At 38.7% G+C, this 18444-nt stretch overlaps 2 protein-coding genes across 4 annotated transcripts; both read left to right on the forward strand.

Moving 5' to 3' along the window:
• The first annotated feature begins 1463 nt into the window (after window positions 1–1463).
• LOC146685137 (uncharacterized) lies at window positions 1464–7310 on the forward strand. 2 transcript variants are annotated; one of them, XM_085443819.1, is made up of 7 exons: window positions 1464–1569; window positions 2307–2654; window positions 2882–3028; window positions 3861–3962; window positions 6466–6503; window positions 6584–6739; window positions 7199–7310. In XM_085443819.1, the coding sequence occupies exons 1-7, from the start codon at window positions 1536–1538 to the stop codon at window positions 7307–7309; spliced, it is 936 nt and encodes a 311-aa protein (XP_085299945.1). In that variant the 5' UTR covers window positions 1464–1535; the 3' UTR covers window position 7310. The 2 variants fall into 2 exon arrangements, with proteins under 2 accessions (XP_085299945.1, XP_085299946.1); XM_085443820.1 differs by having other exon boundaries at window positions 2310–2654.
• A 943-nt stretch (window positions 7311–8253) lies between these two features.
• On the forward strand, window positions 8254–9847 carry LOC146685138 (uncharacterized). Of its 2 annotated transcripts, none has more exons than XM_085444247.1 (3): window positions 8254–8321; window positions 9053–9400; window positions 9628–9847. In XM_085444247.1, the coding sequence occupies exons 1-3, from the start codon at window positions 8288–8290 to the stop codon at window positions 9783–9785; spliced, it is 540 nt and encodes a 179-aa protein (XP_085300373.1). In that variant the 5' UTR covers window positions 8254–8287; the 3' UTR covers window positions 9786–9847. The 2 variants fall into 2 exon arrangements, with proteins under 2 accessions (XP_085300373.1, XP_085300374.1); XM_085444248.1 differs by having other exon boundaries at window positions 9056–9400.
• Window positions 9848–18444: the final 8597 nt, after the last annotated feature.

The raw sequence follows: 18444 nt of genomic DNA on the forward strand, positions 1-18444 counted from the left end.
AGTCATGTAGCCTCAGCGTGTGTATGCAGTTCTTACATGTACATCTATACAGAAGTTTGCAGCTCTTTAGAAGATGTGTTGTGAAACTTTGTGTATGCACAGCAGAAGTATCATGGCACATTTCACAGATTGGATGGGAGTGTGTGGGCTCAAATTGTGGCCATAAATATTTTGTACTTGTAAATCAAATGTGTAGTTGTGGACTGAGTTTTGTTACCTTGTAAACCGAAATATCTGAAAATGTTTGTGCAATGATATATGAGAATTTGTGTGTGTGTAAAAAAAGATTTGTGTTTGAAAAAAAATATTTACACAAGTTACACATTTTTTGTTAAGGTCTGGTTACAGATACAAAGCAAAAAACTACGTGTTAAACTCTGCACTTGTGTGTGAGTTGCATAAAGTGCAAGCACATGACTATTAATACACCATAGAAACACAAGAGCACAAGCAACAGGGGCAGGTAAAGGGTAAGAGAGAGCCGGTGTAGACAGCACATCTGGTCCTGCAGCATGTCTGCGCTGGTCCAGTCAACCGCCATCTTCCCCGGGTTTTTACTTTAGTGCGAACAACTCATGTGAATTTCAAAGCTGTTCTAACAGTCCGACACTGGTCTCTCAATCTCCCGTTGGAGAGCCGTGAGCTTCTCCATGATGTTATCAAACTTACGCTCCGTGATGTTGTCCTTTTTATGCTCAAAGAGCCGATTCTGAGAACTCACAACCACAGTGAGCTTCTCCAAGATGTGATCAAGTTTCGCTCAGAGGTCGTATTCTGAGTGTTCACAGCAGCTGTAAGCTTCTCCAAGATCTTATGCGTGCTGTGCTCAATGAGCCCATTTTGAGAACTCACTACTCGTCCCATTGTTTCAATCTCAGCGGGCAGCCTTGTGGGGGGTTTTGAACAGCTGATTCCGCTTTCTTTAATCTTCGATAAGCCAGGGCCAAGCCAGCTCCGATCAGCAAGAACCCTGTTATCATGGTTCCGAATAGGTAGATATCTTCAACACTCAGGCTCAACCGAGCTCAGACTTCTCGTTGAGAAAAGGGTGTGAATTGCATTCAGGGACCAGTTGATCAAATCCGTAATTCCTCTTTAAGTTTGTGAGAGAGTGTTCCAGGGAAAAGTAATACAAAAAACACGAGACTAGACAAGGACACAAGAGGCTAAGCAGGTAAGATAAGAGATCATGTGATCAACGATGCTCCGTGTCTCTGTCAGCTGTTTTACTGAGCCATGAGCTCCATGAAGAGAGTCCAGAGATTCCACTAGATGGATCCTTCCAGCGTGACCTCCAGGATCCAGACCTGCACACACACTCAGACAGTGGGGATTTATCTGCCTTGTAGTAGGATCACATCACTCACTCCGACTGGTTAGAGAGCAGGAGTGTGTGTGTGTGTGTGTGTGTGTGTGTGTGTGTGTGTGTGTGTGTGTGTGGTTTGAAGGCATGACCTCGTCATTAAGAGAAGTAAGAAGTTCCTGGTTTGAAGTGAAGACGAACTGAAGCAGCATTAAACCATCAGAGCTCTGAGATGAAACACACTTTGCTCTGCTTCATCTTCCTCAGTGAGTAAATTCTCTTCTTATTTCTGTCACTTTCTCTGTTCTAACTTTTATTTGTCTCCATTTTATTTTCATTTATAATTCGTTTTGCGACTCACTTCTTCATTTCTTTGTTCTCGCTCATAATTATTGTTTTCTGTGGTTAAACATAGTGTGAAGTTTGGATATGAGTGGAATTTAAATGTTTCCACAAAATTTTTTTTGCACTTTGCAAATTATTTTTAGTTTCCCAACAGTTTGATCCCCAGAAATTTCTACTTTTTTCTTGTACATGGAATCTATAATCAAATACTTTTCCTCTACTCTTCTATGAGAGACAAACTTATAATAGTAGAGCTGATGAAACAAACACTCTGTGTTTCATTACTTCTCTTAATGAGCTGAAGAGCAACAAAGTGAGCGGTGACAAAGTGAGAACTGGATGTTTAGCAGCGCGACTAAAATGTTCATTTCACATACAAATATGGAAATAGCTGCTGCTGCTGCTGCTGATGATGATGATGATGTCATCAAAGATAAAAAAAAGTCAAATTTCATTTTTGTATCTTTTTCACAACCTTAAACTCTGAATCTTCCACATCAGATGCTTTGTGTTTGTGTATAAAACAGGAAGTTTGCTGTTTGAAACTAAAAACAGAAAAGTGAAGTTAACTGAACTTCTGTGATCAGTTCAAATTCATAATCATCTGTCACATTTAATCTATAGTAAGAATGTAACTAATGATTGTTCATCCTTTCAGCAGCACTTCAGGATGGAAACACTGGTTTGGTCAAAGCACAAACTCTCACCCGCAGAGCAGAGGAAGGAGGAAACATCGCAGTTAAATGCAACTTTTATTTCCCTGGAAGCAGGAAACTCTTCTGTAAGAAAAAATGTGAAAATGGAAACATTCTTGTTGAAACATCTGATGATGCAGCTCAGAACGGCAGATACAGCATTAAATATGTAAAAAAAGGTGTTACCTCATATATTATGTATGTGAGCATCACACAGCTGAAACAGTCTGACTCAGGATGGTACAGGTGCTCTTTGGACAGAACTTTGGTTCCAGATGGAAACGATGATTTTGAGCTGATTGTCACAGAAGGTGAGTTTCTGCTAACAGTCGTGTTTGTCTTTGAAGGTGTGACAGAAGCTTCACGTCTCAAAAGCAGCTACTTTTCCTTCAAATCACCTACAGATGTTATATTTATCTGAAACATCAAGTTTCATCAGTTCTGCTGTCAAACAGCCCATAACCACGTCAGTCACATGCAGATATATAAACTGCTTCAAGTGGTCTTATTATGACTCTGATGCTTTCATTGTTCACAGCTTCAACCACTTCAACACCAAACGGGACTCTGAGACCTTTTTCAGCTTCAGTGTTTCTCTCATCAGCCTCCACACCACCAACAGCACAGAGTTTAAGCTCAACTTCAGGAAGCTCCACACCTTCATCAGCCTCGTCTGGAAGTTCAGGTACGTTATAGATTTTTATATGTATGCAGATTTATATGTGATCCATTAATGAGTGAACTATCTAGTAGTGACACACTGTGAGATGTGGAAGAAGAACATTTCTAAAATGTAAACTTCTTTCCTCGGTGTTGATGTACATGTAGAATGACAATAAATCGCTTTTCTATTCTGAATAAAAGATAAAAATGTGTTGAAACGAATTAAAGTAGAAAATATTGGCATGATAGTAGAATTAAAGTCAAAACTGTCAAATGAATGTAACACGTGTTTGACTGAAAACTGATCATTGCAGTGACTTCAGTAAAAAGCACAACAGCTAAAGAAATAAGTTTCCACCACAGCAGGTCAGCAGCTGAGAGAGGACATGGCTGACTTCCTCACAGCAGCACTGCATGAGATCTGTGCTAGATGACAGATACAGACTGTGATTAGTCACTGTTTGGTTTCAGAGCTTTTTCACAAGTGTCAGTGTAACAGACACAGACAGAGGAAAGCATTGTGGGAGCTGTAGTTGTTACTGAGTGAAGCAGAATAGGGAGCTGCTCACGTTTTAGCAGAAAGTACAACAGCAGGTAGTCAATACAGAAAACTTGGTTAAAGTATAAATACTTTCTGTGCTACTTCATTAAATAATTTCATGCAGAAGGAAATTGATTTTTTCTGATTTGTTTTTCTGTCATGATTGATAAGCAGTTTGTCACATAAATGCCTGAGTAACTGTGTTCAGTCCAAAAACACATGTTATACTGTATGTTTACTGCTAAATGAACCGGCTTTGCTCCACATGTTTACACTGCGAGTAAAAGAACCCTTCTCTGTTAAACACCTGCAGATGTGCTGATTTATGTGCGTCTTATTGTGGTCATTATCATCAGCGCCTTTTTAGCAACTTCGTTGATTTTCTACATGATGAGGAGGACAGCTAAACCCAAAGGTGAGGCTACAGGAAACACGCACGATGGTGTTTTTAACTCTTTACTTGCCTTGTGTGTCCTGCTGTCTCTCCTGCCACATTTTTTTGTACAGCTGACTCCCATCAGCAATTAAAAGCCAGAGAAAGGTGAGCTCTGGTGCCAGAGAGCCATGTTGGTGGGTGCAGCTAGTGAGCTGTGTTTGGTGATTGTTTGCTCCTGCTCGGTGGAGAGGAGTGTTTGGTGACTGATCCTTTTTTTTAATCTACTTTTTCAGTTCACTGACTGATGCCTGAGTTTTGGTTTGCTTCTTTAAATGGTGATAGCGGCTTAACCATGTCTTTTAGTTCAGTTACTAACAGAAGCATTAATAAAACTCTTTAGTTTAACCATTTTGCCTCCCTGTCTCCTTTTTTCGACCCAGACACTTTTTATCACTTTCCCTCATCCCCTGGACCTTTTTAGGGAAATATAACAAAGAGCCGTCCCATTAAACCCTTTAAAAACTTAAACATAGTAAAATTTAGAAATACATATCATAGGGAACTGGTTTCTGTCCAGAAAATATTAATGTCCTGACAACATAAGTAACACAAGGAAAATGACAATTAAAAGCCTGAAATGAGCTTCCAACTGTGGCTCAAATATTCTCAAATTCAGTCTGTCAGAACTTCTAAAATCATGCAGTTTGTTTACTGGGAAAATAACATTTTCATCACTGTTAGGGAAAATGTTATAAAACACTTCTTCAGTAAAGACTCAGAGAAGAGAAACACACAGAACTTCTTGCTAGCAAGGGCAGCCTCCACTCTAAGAGACTCCAGTGAGAGAACTGCCCCGGTCTTTATTTTATACTCCATTGTGTGTGTGTGTGTGTGTGTGTGTGTGTGTGTGTGTGTGTGTGTGTGTGTGTGTGTGTGTGTGTGTGTGTGTTTGTGTGTGTGTTGCTGATCAAAGGGTCATATAACATGAAAGCACAAAAGGTACATCCTTGGTCATAAAGAGGGTAGTCTCCCCCACCCTAGATGGCACGGTGAGGAAGTCCAGCAGTTAAAGCACTTAAACTAAAACAAACATAGCTATGTTAAAACAATAAAACAAGGTACGACCTCTCCCATGCTCCCAGGATGTGGGGGGGTGAACCAAGCCTGCTAAAAATCACACATCCTGTCACTACCAAATAACTACAAACAGCATTCTACCATAAGCAAACTTATATCACTAAAAGATTATACTGACTACTAAATACAATTTTCCATTGACAGTCACATTATGAACACAAAATTCAAATAAAACACATAAATTACATCAAATGTTTAAACTGAGAACATGTACCATTTTCAGAAAACTATTAGCTCATTCTGAATTTGATGGCGCACCATAACGTCCCCTCATCTTTTAACAACAGTCTGGAAACATGTGGAGACCGAGGGGACTGAGGAGACTAGCTGTTAGGAATGTCGTCCTGTTCTTGTCTGTTAGAGGTTTCGAGCTGCTCAGCAGTCCTGAGTCTTCTCATGTTTTTGGTTTCATGATGCTCCAAATATTTTGAGCTGGTCAAAGGTCTGGACTCCAGGCCGTGAAGCCAGGCTGGTGTAGTAGATACAGAATGCAGTTTAATATGGTGTTGATGAAATATACCTATAAGACCTTCCCTTAAAAAGACGTCTGGATGGGAGTACACCTTCCAGCATTGATGGTGCCTTTTCAGGTGTTTAAGCTTCCAATTCCACAGATACTGATGCACCCCCGTACCATCAGAGATGCAGGCTTTTGACCCGAGCACTGATAATAAACGGAACAGTCTTTCTCTTTAGTCCAGCAGACGCAACATCCAAGAGAATTTCAGCTTTTAATTGATCTCACTACAGAACACTTTTCCACTTTGCTTCAGTCAATGAAAATTGATCTTTAGCTGAGAGAAGACTCCTTTACTTCTTTGAAACTTCACCTCTTTAAGATGCTCTTTTTATACCGAGTTACTGACCTGTTACGAAAGAGTTATTCTTCCAGCTGTTTGGGTTTAGCAATGCTTATTGTTCCAGCCTCCTGTTGCCCCCATGCAAACTTTTGTGAGGCATTTTTTCTGATATCAAATTCAAAATGAGCTACTGTGTTTCATGACATTATAAAAAAAAGCCTCATTTGATTGTTTTTTTTTTAAATTTTCTAATGAATAAAATATCAGTTTAAGAGATTTGGGAATCATTGCATTGTTTTTATTTATATTTAACACATGACCAACATTCTTGATATTATTTTTGAAAACTAAATTGAAATAACATTTAAAACTGAGTCTATCCAGTCTAATCAGTCTACCCTTCCGTCTTTGTCAACACCATCAGTTCTTCATTTGGGAATAAGAACAATGACTGGTTAAAAGAAATTTTCATTATTGATAGGCAGGCTCCTTTTTCTTTAGTATTAATCCCTCGTTGGTCCTCTTTGCCTGATCCTTTCAGATCTACAGATGTAGTTCCACTGGTTAAAGACTGATGTTTATCTTCTTATCTGCATGTTTTTCAGGACCTCCTGTGGAATCTGAGCGTGCTGACATCACACAGGTGAGTTTTAGGAACTGTGAGACAGCTGAGCTTCATCACAGCTTGAGTTGTATCAATCAGCTGGTTTGTTCCTTCTGCAGGGCAACAATGTATATATAGAGATCAGAGAGGGGAACAGACAGAGCAGTTCACCTCCTGCAGAAGTGTCCTCAACAGATGCTGCACCAAAAACCTCCAACCAGATGGAGATGAAAACAATAGACCTCTACAGCCTCTCCACCTCTCCTCACAACAAAGTAAGTAAAACTGTGGTCGGATTTTAAGCTCTGAGGTCAGAAATTAGGATCTAGATCACAGTTTGTGCATTAAAGTAATTTATCATTGATAGATATTTTATGCGATTGCCAGTATTAATGCTTAAAAATGCTGCTTTTTAGTTTTTTGTTTGTTTTTTTGCATTTAACAGAAATTGCATTTTTTTGGTTCATTCTTGTTTCATTAACAAGCTGATAGCAAATGTTTTTTAAGATTTCATACATAAATATTTCTTGTACACATATTTTATCTTCTCTCAGAGTTTATCTGTATGAATTTTTATTCATTTACATCATATTTTGAGAGACTGAAGTTTGATTCCTTTAGGACTGAAGATGACATGAATGCAGTTGATTATACTGAAGTGGATTTCTCCCACTATCGTGCCACCAACAGCGCCCCCTGTGGTAATGCAATTTATGTTTGTACTTCGTCCCCAGGTACATGCCAGCTCTGCCGACCACACCGCAGATGCTTCACCTCCTCATATGTCCAAAAACATCAGTAGGCCTAGTGATGCTGCTGATGAAAGCTCGGTGGCTAACAGATGAACAGAATCCATACAACAGTATATTTTTCTGTTTATGACCATCTTTATTACTTGCTGTCAAACAATTACACTGTATGTTGCTTTTATTACAGCTACTTTTAGTTTAGTTTAACAGATGGCATGATGGTATGACTGGCAGGCTGCTCCTGGAGCACGATCCTTAAATGTAGTCAGTAACAAAGCTCCAGGTGGCTAACTTCATCTATTTTATGTTAGTGTGTATTTTACCAAACCAATGGAACTCAGATTAACTGCTGTGTCACCTGTTACTGTTGTCATCAGTCAGACTGAAACAAACACAATAAAAAGACAGAAAAAAAATTCTAATGTAAAAAATCTTTTTTAATACCTACACTTGTTAATATTTAACTTTTCAGCATAACAGCGCTGAAGTTTCAGTTGAGACTGGATGAAGGTCTGAAGTGTCTCCTTTTATTTGTTCTCTAAATAGTGTCAGAAACGTTGATGTAGCATAGATATGGAGAGAAGGTTTGCAAATGTGTACGATATGATCCACAACCATAAAGTAAGATTTACAAATGTACACAATGATTGGTGTGTAACTTTGAGGACTCACAAGTATGATTTGTTTAGTGCATGTTTTGTACAATCAGTGTACAAAACATGTACAGTGTTCCCTCGTTTATTATAGATGTAAAAATATTCTGTATAGATGTAAGGCTGTAAAACCCCTCACTACACACTTTATACACTTTTCTCAGACAGGCATGAACATTTTCACGGGATTTAGGATCGCATCACTCACCCTCGACTGGTGAGAGAGAAGGTGTGTGTGTGTGTGTGTGTGTGTGTGTGTGTGTGTGTGTGTGTGTGTGTGTGTGTGTGTGTGTGTGTGTGTGTGTGTGAGAGAGAGAGAGAGAGAGGTTTGAAGGCGTGACCTCCTCATTAAGAGAAGTAAGAAGTTCCTGGTTTGAAGTGAAGACGAACTGAAGCAGCATTAAACCATCAGAGCTCTGAGATGAAACACACTTTGCTCTGCTTCATCTTCCTCAGTGAGTAAATTCTCTTCTTATTTCTGTCACTTTCTCTGTTCTAAGTCTTATTTGTCTCCATTTTATTTTCATTTATAATTCGTTTTGCGACTCACTTCTTCATTTCTTTGTTCTCGCTCATAATTATTGGTTTCTGTGGTTAAACATAGTGTGAAGTTTGGATATGAGTGGAATTTAAATGTTTCCACAAAATTTTTTTTGCACTTTGCAAATTATTTTTAGTTTCCCAACAGTTTGATCCCCAGAAATTTCTACTTTTTTCTTGTACATGGAATCTATAATCAAATACTTTCCGTCTACTCTTCTATGAGAGACAAACTTATAATAGTAGAGCTGATGAAACAAACACTCTGTTTCATTTCTTCTCTTAATGAGCTGAAGAGCAACAAAGTGAGCGGTGACAACGTGAGAACTGGATGTTTAGCAGCGCGACTAAAATGTTCATTTCACATACAAATATGGAAATAGCTGCTGCTGCTGCTGCTGATGATGATGATGTCATCAAAGATAAAAAAAGTCAAATTTCATTTTTGTATCTTTTTCACAACCTTAAACTCTGAATCTTCCACATCAGATGCTTTGTGTTTGTGTATAAAACAGGAAGTTTGCTGTTTGCAACTAAAAACAGAAAAGTGAAGTTAACTGAACTTCTGTGATCAGTTCAAATTCATAATCATCTGTCACATTTAATCTATAGTAAGATTGTAACTAATGATTGTTCATCCTTTCAGCAGCACTTCAGGATGGAAACACTGGTTTGGTCAAAGCACAAACTCTCACCCACAGAGCAGAGGAAGGAGGAAACATCGCAGTTAAATGCAACTTTTATTTCCCTGGAAGCAGGAAACTCTTCTGTAAGAAAAAATGTGAAAATGGAAACATTCTTGTTGAAACATCTGATGATGCAGCTCAGAACGGCAGATACAGCATTAAATATGAAAAAACAGACACTCTGTCATATACTCTGTATGTGAGCATCACACAGCTGAAACAGTCTGACTCGGGATGGTACAGGTGCTCTTTGGACAGAACTTTGGTTCGAGATGGAAACGATGATTTTGAGCTGATTGTCACAGAAGGTGAGTTTCTGCTAACAGTCGTGTTTGTCTTTGAAGGTGTGACAGAAGCTTCACGTCTCAAAAGCAGCTACTTTTCCTTCAAATCACCTACAGATGTTATATTTATCTGAAACATCAAGTTTCATCAGTTCTGCTGTCAAACAGCCCATAACCACGTCAGTCACATGCAGATATATAAACTGCTTCAAGTGGTCTTATTATGACTCTGATGGTTTCATTGTTCACAGCTTCAACCACTTCAACACCAAACGGGACTCTGAGACCTTTTTCAGCTTCAGTGTTTCTCTCATCAGCCTCCACACCACCAACAGCACAGAGTTTAAGCTCAACTTCAGGAAGCTCCACACCTTCATCGGCCTCCTCTGGAAGTTCAGGTACGTTATAGATTTTTATATGTATGCAGATTTATATGTGATCCATTAATGAGTGAACTATCTAGTAGTGACACACTGTGAGATGTGGAAGAAGAACATTTCTAAAATGTAAACTTCTTTCCTCGGTGTTGATGTACATGTAGAATGACAATAAATCGCTTTTCTATTCTGAATAAAAGATAAAAATGTGTTGAAACGAATTAAAGTAGAAAAATATTGGCATGATAGTAGAATTAAAGTCAAAACTGTCAAATGAATGTAACACGTGTTTGACTGAAAACTGATCATTGCAGTGAGTTCAGTAAAAAGCACAACAGCTAAAGAAATAAGTTTCCACCACAGCAGGTCAGCAGCTGAGAGAGGACATGGCTGACTTCCTCAGAGCAGCACTGCATGAGATCTGTGCTAGATGACAGATACAGACTGTGATTAGTCGCTGTTTGGTTTCAGAGCTTTTTCACAAGTGTCAGTGTAACAGACACAGACAGAGGAAAGCATTGTGGGAGCTGTAGTTGTTACTGAGTGAAGCAGAATAGGGAGCTGCTCATGTTTTAGCAGAAAGTACAACAGCAGGTAGTCAATACAGAAAACTTGGTTAAAGTATAAATACTTTCTGTGCTACTTCATTAAATAATTTCATGCAGAAGGAAACTGATTTTTTCTGATTTGTTTTTCTGTCATGATTGATAAGCAGTTTGTCACATAAATGCCTGAGTAACTGTGTTCAGTCCAAAAACACATGTTATACTGTATGTTTACTGCTAAATGAACCGGCTTTGCTCCACATGTTTACACTGCGAGTAAAAGAACCCTTCTCTGTTAAACACCTGCAGATGTGCTGATTTATGTGCGTCTTATTGTGGTCATTATCATCAGCGCCTTTTTAGCAACTTCGTTGATTTTCTACATGATGAGGAGGACAGCTAAACCCAAAGGTGAGGCTACAGGAAACACGCACGATGGTGTTTTTAACTCTTTAGTTGCCCTGTGTGTCCTGCTGTCTCTCCTGCCACATTTTTTTGTACAGCTGACTCCCATCAGCAATTAAAAGCCAGAGAAAGGTGAGCTCTGGTGCCAGAGAGCCATGTTGGTGGGTGCAGCTAGTGAGCTGTGTTTGGTGATTGTTTGCTCCTGCTCGGTGGAGAGGAGTGTTTGGTGACTAATCCTTTTTTTTAATCTACTTTTTCAGTTCACTGACTGATGCCTGAGTTTTGGTTTGCTTCTTTAAATGGTGATAGCGGCTTAACCATGTCTTTTAGTTCAGTTACTAACAGAAGCATTAATAAAACTCTTTAGTTTAACCATTTTGCCTCCCTGTCTCCTTTTTTCGACCCAGACACTTTTTATCACTTTCCCTCATCCCCTGGACCTTTTTAGGGAAATATAACAAAGAGCCGTCCCATTAAACCCTTTAAAAACTTAAACATAGTAAAATTTAGAAATACATATCATAGGGAACTGGTTTCTGTCCAGAAAATATTAATGTCCTGACAACATAAGTAACACAAGGAAAATGACAATTAAAAGCCTGAAATGAGCTTCCAACTGTGGCTCAAATATTCTCAAATTCAGTCTGTCAGAACTTCTAAAATCATGCAGTTTGTTTACTGGGAAAATAACATTTTCGTCACATTATGAACACAAAATTCAAATAGAACACATAAATTACATCAAATGTTTAAACTGAGAACATGTACCATTTTCAGAAAACTATTAGCTCATTCTGAATTTGATGGCGCACCATAACGTCCCCTCATCTTTTAACAACAGTCTGGAAACATCTGGAGACCGAGGAGACTGAGGAGACTAGCTGTTAGGAATGTCGTCCTGTTCTTGTCTGTTAGAGGTTTCGAGCTGCTCAGCAGTCCTGAGTCTTCTCTGTCATGTTTTTGGTTTCATGATGCTCCAAATATTTTGAGCTGGTCAAAGGTCTGGACTCCAGGCCGTGAAGCCAGGCTGGTGTAGTAGATACAGAATGCAGTTTAATATTGTGTTGATGAAATATACCTATATATAAGACCTTCCCTTAAAAAGACGTCTGGATGGGAGTACACCTTCCAGCATTGATGGCGCCTTTTCAGGTGTTTAAGCTTCCAATTCCACAGATACTGATGCACCCCCGTACCATCAGAGATGCAGGCTTTTGACCCGAGCACTGATAATAAACGGAACAGTCTTTCTCTTTAGTCCAGCAGACGCAACATCCAAGAGAATTTCAGCTTTTAATTGATCTCACTACAGAACACTTTTCCACTTTGCTTCAGTCAATGAAAATTGATCTTTAGCTGAGAGAAGACTCCTTTACTTCTTTGAAACTTCACCTCTTTAAGATGCTCTTTTTATACCGAGTTACTGACCTGTTACGAAAGAGTTATTCTTCCAGCTGTTTGGGTTTAGCAATGCTTATTGTTCCAGCCTCCTGTTGCACCCATGCAAACTTTTGTGAGGCATTTTTTCTGATATCAAATTCAAAATGAGCTACTGTGTTTCATGACATTATAAAAAAAAGCCTCATTTGATTGTTTTTTTTTTTTTTTTTAATTTTCTAATGAATAAAATATCAGTTTAAGAGATTTGGGAATCATTGCATTGTTTTTATTTATATTTAACACATGACCAACATTCTTGATATTATTTTTGAAAACTAAATTGAAAATAAGATTTAAAACAGAGTCTATCCAGTCTAATCAGTCTACCCTTCCGTCTTTGTCAACACCATCAGTTCTTCATTTGGGAATAAGAACAATGACTGGTTAAAAGAAATTTTCATTATTGATAGGCAGGCTCCTTTTTCTTTAGTATTAATCCCTCGTTGGTCCTCTTTGCCTGATCCTTTCAGATCTACAGATGTAGTTCCACTGGTTAAAGACTGATGTTTATCTTCTTATCTGCATGTTTTTCAGGACCTCCTGTGGAATCTGAGCGTGCTGACATCACACAGGTGAGTTTTAGGAACTGTGAGACAGCTGAGCTTCATCACAGCTTGAGTTGTATCAATCAGCTGGTTTGTTCCTTCTGCAGGGCAACAATGTATATATAGAGATCAGAGAGGGGAACAGACAGAGCAGTTCACCTCCTGCAGAAGTGTCCTCAACAGATGCTGCACCAAAAACCTCCAACCAGATGGAGATGAAAACAATAGACCTCTACAGCCTCTCCACCTCTCCTCACAACAAAGTAAGTAAAACTGTGGTCGGATTTTAAGCTCTGAGGTCAGAAATTAGGATCTAGATCACAGTTTGTGCATTAAAGTAATTTATCATTGATAGATATTTTATGCGATTGCTAGTATTAATGCTTAAAAATGCTGCTTTTTAGTTTTTTGTTTGTTTTTTTTGCATTTAACAGAAATTGCATTTTTTTGGTTCATTCTTGTTTCATTAACAAGCTGATAGCAAATGTTTTTTAAGATTTCATACATAAATATTTCTTGTACACATATTTTATCTTCTCTCAGAGTTTATCTGTATGAATTTTTATTCATTTACATCATATTTTGAGAGACTGAAGTTTGATTCCTTTAGGACTGAAGATGACATGAATGCAGTTGATTATACTGAAGTGGATTTCTCCCACTATCGTGCCACCAACAGCGCCCCCTGTGGTAATGCAATTTATGTTTGTACTTCGTCCCCAGGTACATGCCAGCTCTGCCGACCACACCGCAGATGCTTCACCTCTTCATATGTCCAAAAACATCAGTAGGCCTAGTGATGCTGCTGATGAAAGCTCGGTGGCTAACAGATGAACAGAATCCATACAACAGTATATTTTTCTGTTTATGACCATCTTTATTACTTGCTGTCAAACAATTACACTGTATGTTGTTTTTATTACAGCTACTTTTAGTTTAGTTTAACAGATGGCATGATGGTATGACTGGCAGGCTGCTCCTGGAGCACGATCCTTAAATGTAGTCAGTAACAAAGCTCCAGGTGGCTAACTTCATCTATTTTATGTTAGTGTGTATTTTACCAAACCAATGGAACTCCGATTAACTGCTGTGTCACCTGTTACTGTTGTCATCAGTCAGACTGAAACAAACACAATAAAAAGACAGAAAAAAAAATTCCAATGTAAAAAATGTTTTTTAATACCTACACTTGTTAATATTTAACTTTTCAGCATAACAGCGCTGAAGTTTCAGTTGAGACTGGATGAAGGTCTGAAGTGTCTCCTTTTATTTGTTCTCTAAATAGTGTCAGAAACGTTGACGTAGCATAGATATGGAGAGAAGGTTTGCAAATATGTACGATATGATCCACAACCATAAAGTAAGATTTACAAATGTACACAATGATTGGTGTGTAACTTTGAGGACTCACAAGTATGATTTGTTTAGTGCATGTTTTGTACAATCAGTGTACAAAACATGTACAGTGTTCCCTCGTTTATTATAGATGTAAAAATATTCTGTATAGATGTAAGGCTGTAAAACCCCTCACTACACACTTTATACACTTTTCTCAGACAGGCATGAACATTTTCACATTTTCTCTTGTTTAAGCTCAAACCTTCGTAGAAAAATAAGGGGTGTGAGTGTGGGGACCGGTGATAAATGGGTCAGGAATGGAATGAAAAGGAAACCAGACAGAGGTGTTCAGTATGTAAAATAGTTTTATTACAAATAATCTTAACTTAAAGAGCCAGCAAAGCCGTTTTTTACCAGTAATGCCAAAAAAAACAAAGGAAGTAGTCGCAGCAACAAAGGAAAAAAACTACCAAACAAATAAAGGAGGCGCTTCCCGCTTCTCACACTACTTACTTAACTCCTCGCCACGGGGAGACACCTGTGGGGCCCACAAGCCTGTAACTGCTCACCACGGGCATGACAAACACGCAAAGGAGCCTTTCCAACACCTAGAAGAAATTGTGTAGAGCAACAGGGGAAAAACCAATTCACACACAGGTCATCCCCAGCTTATATAACCTCAGAGGTGATTACTGACTGGGCCCAGATGGTAAACGAGGCCAGTGAACAGCAGCTGTGTCCTGGGGAGAGAGATGGGTGAGAGAGACAGAGGGGTAGGAGTGGCAAGAGAGAAGGAGGCGGAGAGAGCAGGCAAACACCCCACCCACACTGTAACATGTACAACATGTTGTACAATGAAACCAAAGGCACATTTGTTGGGGAGAAAACTTACAAACAACAGTACAGCACACAGTCACACCGATCGAAGGTTTATGTAAATATGACAAGCTGAATGCATTCTGGACTGTACAGGAGACATGGCACGAGATTGATGGACAATGGCCTACAGCCAATCAGCACGCAGAACACAATGCGCTGTAAATAAAACAAAACAAAACAAAAAAGCATGCAAATTTGCACACAAAAAAGAAATCTGCGAAACAGCTAAGCCGCGAAAGGTGCACCGCGATTTAGCGAGGGACTACTGTACATGGATTCTCCTTTAGTCAAAAAGCCACAGTCTGCAAGTAGCTGAAAGAAAATGACGCTCACTTAACATTACACAGGATTATATATGGAATTGTGCTTCTATCTGATTGGTAAAAACTGTCAGGGAGAGGCTGTGTTTGCTTGTTTTCTCCCACAGTTACTGGTTTCTGTGGTTAAACATAGTGTGAAGTTTGGAAATGAGTGGAATTTAAATATTTCCACAAACTTGTTTCTTGCAGTTTGCAAATTATTTTGAGATTCAAACCAGTTTGGTCCCCAGAAATATTTTCCTACTTTTTATTGTACATTGAATCTGTAATCAAATATTTTTTTATTTTTCCTCTACTCTTCTTTGAATGACAAACTTATAATAGTAGAGCTGATGAAACAAACACTGTGTTTTATTTCTTCTTTTAATGAGCTGAAGAGCAACAGCACAGTGAGCGGTGACAAACTTAAAGCTTTGGATGTTTTGCAGTCCTACCACTAAAACGCACATTTCACATGCAAACATAAACACAGCTGTCACATTTAATCTATAGTAAGATTGTAACTAACAATTCTTCATCCTTTCAGCAGCACTTCAGGATGGAAACACTGGTTTGGTCAAAGCACAAACTCTCACCCAAAGAGCAGAGGAAGGAGGAAACATCGCAGTTGCATGACTCTGAGACCTTTTTCAGCTTCAGTGTTTCTCTCATCAGCCTCCACACCACCAAAAGCACAGAGTTTAAGCTCAACTTCAGGAAGCTCCACACCTTCATCAGCCTCCTCTGGAAGTTCAGGTACGTTATAGATTTTTATATGTATGCAGATTTATATGTGATGAAGATCCATCAATGCGTGAACTATCTAGTACTGACACACTGTGAGATGTGGAAGAAGAACATTTCTGAAATGTAAACTTCTTTCCTCGGTGTTGATGTACATGTAGAATGACAATAAATGGCTACTCTATTCTGAGTAAAAGATAAAAATGTGTTGAAATAAATGAAAATACAAAAATATTGCAATCAAAGTAGAATTAAAGTCAAAACTGTCAAATGTATGTAGCATGTGTTTGATTGTAAACTGATCATTGCAGTGAGTTCAGTAAAAAGCACAACAGCTAAATAAATAAGTTTCCACCACAGCAGGTCAGCAGCTGAGAGAGGACATGGCTGACTTCCTCAGAGCAGCACTGCATGAGATCTGTGCTAGATGACAGATACAGACTGTGATTAGTTGCTGTTTGGTTTCAGAGCTTTTTCACAAGTGTCAGTGTAACAGACACAGACAGAGGAAAGATTATAAATACTATAACTATAAATACTTTCTATGCTTCAGAGTAACTACTTCATTATTTTATTTTTTATTTTTTGCCTATCCCGTTCAGCACTGTAGCAATCAGAATTATTGTCTGAATCCCTGTCTGGTGCCCCTCAGGAGACAGAAGCTGAAGGATATTTGGTCCTTTGTTCTGACACAGGCTGTTGGGGAATTATATATTTTAACCAGTTTATGAAAGAGTTTCCAAAACCACATTTTTGTAAAGCTGCAAATAAAAATTTCCAGTTAACTCTGCCAAATGCTTTTTCTGCATCTAGAGACAATATTGTGATTTCAGTGTTTTTATTGCATGATTAGTCTATTGAATTAAGTAATCTACATGTATTTGTTGATGAGTGCCTGCCTGAAACTGGTTTGGTCAGAATGAATTAAGAGAAGGGTTATTTTCTCTAAGCTTTGCAGATTATTTTGAGGTCTACATGAATCAGGGATACTGAACGATAGCTTGAGGGAAATAAAGGGTCTTTGCCTGGTTTTTGCAGGAGATTAATGTTGGCAGAATTCATATTTGGTGGAAGTCTGGCATTTTCTTTAATTTCTTGGAACATTCTGTGGAATACTGGAGCCAGAATTGTCCAGAATTCTTTGTAGAATTCTGCTGGAAAGCCGTCTGGACCTGGAGCCTTATTATTGGGCATACTTATCAGAGCTTCCTGGAGTTCGCCTGGCGTCAGTGGCGAATCCAGTGCTATTGCTCGACTGTCTAGTAATTTTTGAAGGGTTACATCATCAAAAAACTGATCAATTTCATTTTTAGACGGGTTTATTTGTGGTTAGTATAAAGTTTCATAGAAATCCCTAAAATTGTTGTTTATTCTTTTAGTCAAAATGCCCGGGCTGTTTTTTTGTCCCAGTACAGCCCTGGGCTCGACACGCAGTGAATTAATCTGAGAGGGTGCATCAAAAAATAAATGGCTGCACCAGCAGTGCACATCGCAAATCAGCTCGCATAGACACATTAGTTGTGACTCTTCTTAATGACGGTATCTTAGCTAACAACCCCAACTACCAGATTCAACTTGTAATTGGCTAAAAATAACTTCTGGTGAGAGGGACGTTGTTAGCTTTCCACATTCTGACACTTCAAAAGCTTCAGGAGCTTTCCGCTCAGCGCAGCATCAGCACCACGGAAACACACGGATACATCCGTAGACTCGAGACAGTCTACGGAAGTCCCAATGTGTTTTTGGGACTTTCAGGTGTTTGGACCAATGTTTTCTTTTCTGATCAAACCAGAAATCTTTAATGAGCATCTGGATTTGTCTCGCATTAACTGGCTGAGTTAATACCAGTTAATGCAACATCGAAGCAGCTGGAATCCACAGCTGTGCGTGTTCATGGAGCTTGCATTTTCACCTGCTGAACATCACTACCTAACAAGTTTAACTGTCTTCAGAATATTGCAGAGGCCTTATTGACAGTATTTGGCTCTACATATCTGTGTTTCTAGCTGTATGCCCTAAATGATTTCTAGCTGTATACCCTAAATAATCTCTAGCTGCAGCTAGAGATCATTTAGGGCATACATGTATGCCATAAATGATTTCTAGCTAGAGTAAAGAGCCACGCTCCAACTGATGTTTAACCAGTATTTTTTTTACCTCCTCTTCACCAGCAAACACAGATATTGTGTCAGCAAAATAAAATTACAACCCAAACAAAAACGTATCGCGTGCGCCTTTCTACCAAATATTCAGGAGCAATTGCTTGTCTGTACTTTTGTACTCTGTGTGCAACTCTTATAATAGGCTGGGAGTATGCTTGTGCTGTGAGGTCCTTGCCTCCACGTTGTTATGTAACTGAGCGGTGGACAGGATACATTTATATTTATTATGACTTATATATATATATAGTCTACTTCTTTTGTATCTTTTTGACCTGGGGTTACAATTTCTTGTGAATGGGTAAAATAAAAACGTAACATATATAAGGTTATTCTG

Source organism: Copadichromis virginalis, linkage group LG20 (genome assembly GCF_057382275.1).
Source record: "Copadichromis virginalis isolate Kocher_CV1m ecotype Utaka linkage group LG20, C_Virginalis_male_GT1.1, whole genome shotgun sequence".
Classification (NCBI taxonomy): Eukaryota; Metazoa; Chordata; class Actinopteri; order Cichliformes; family Cichlidae; genus Copadichromis; species Copadichromis virginalis.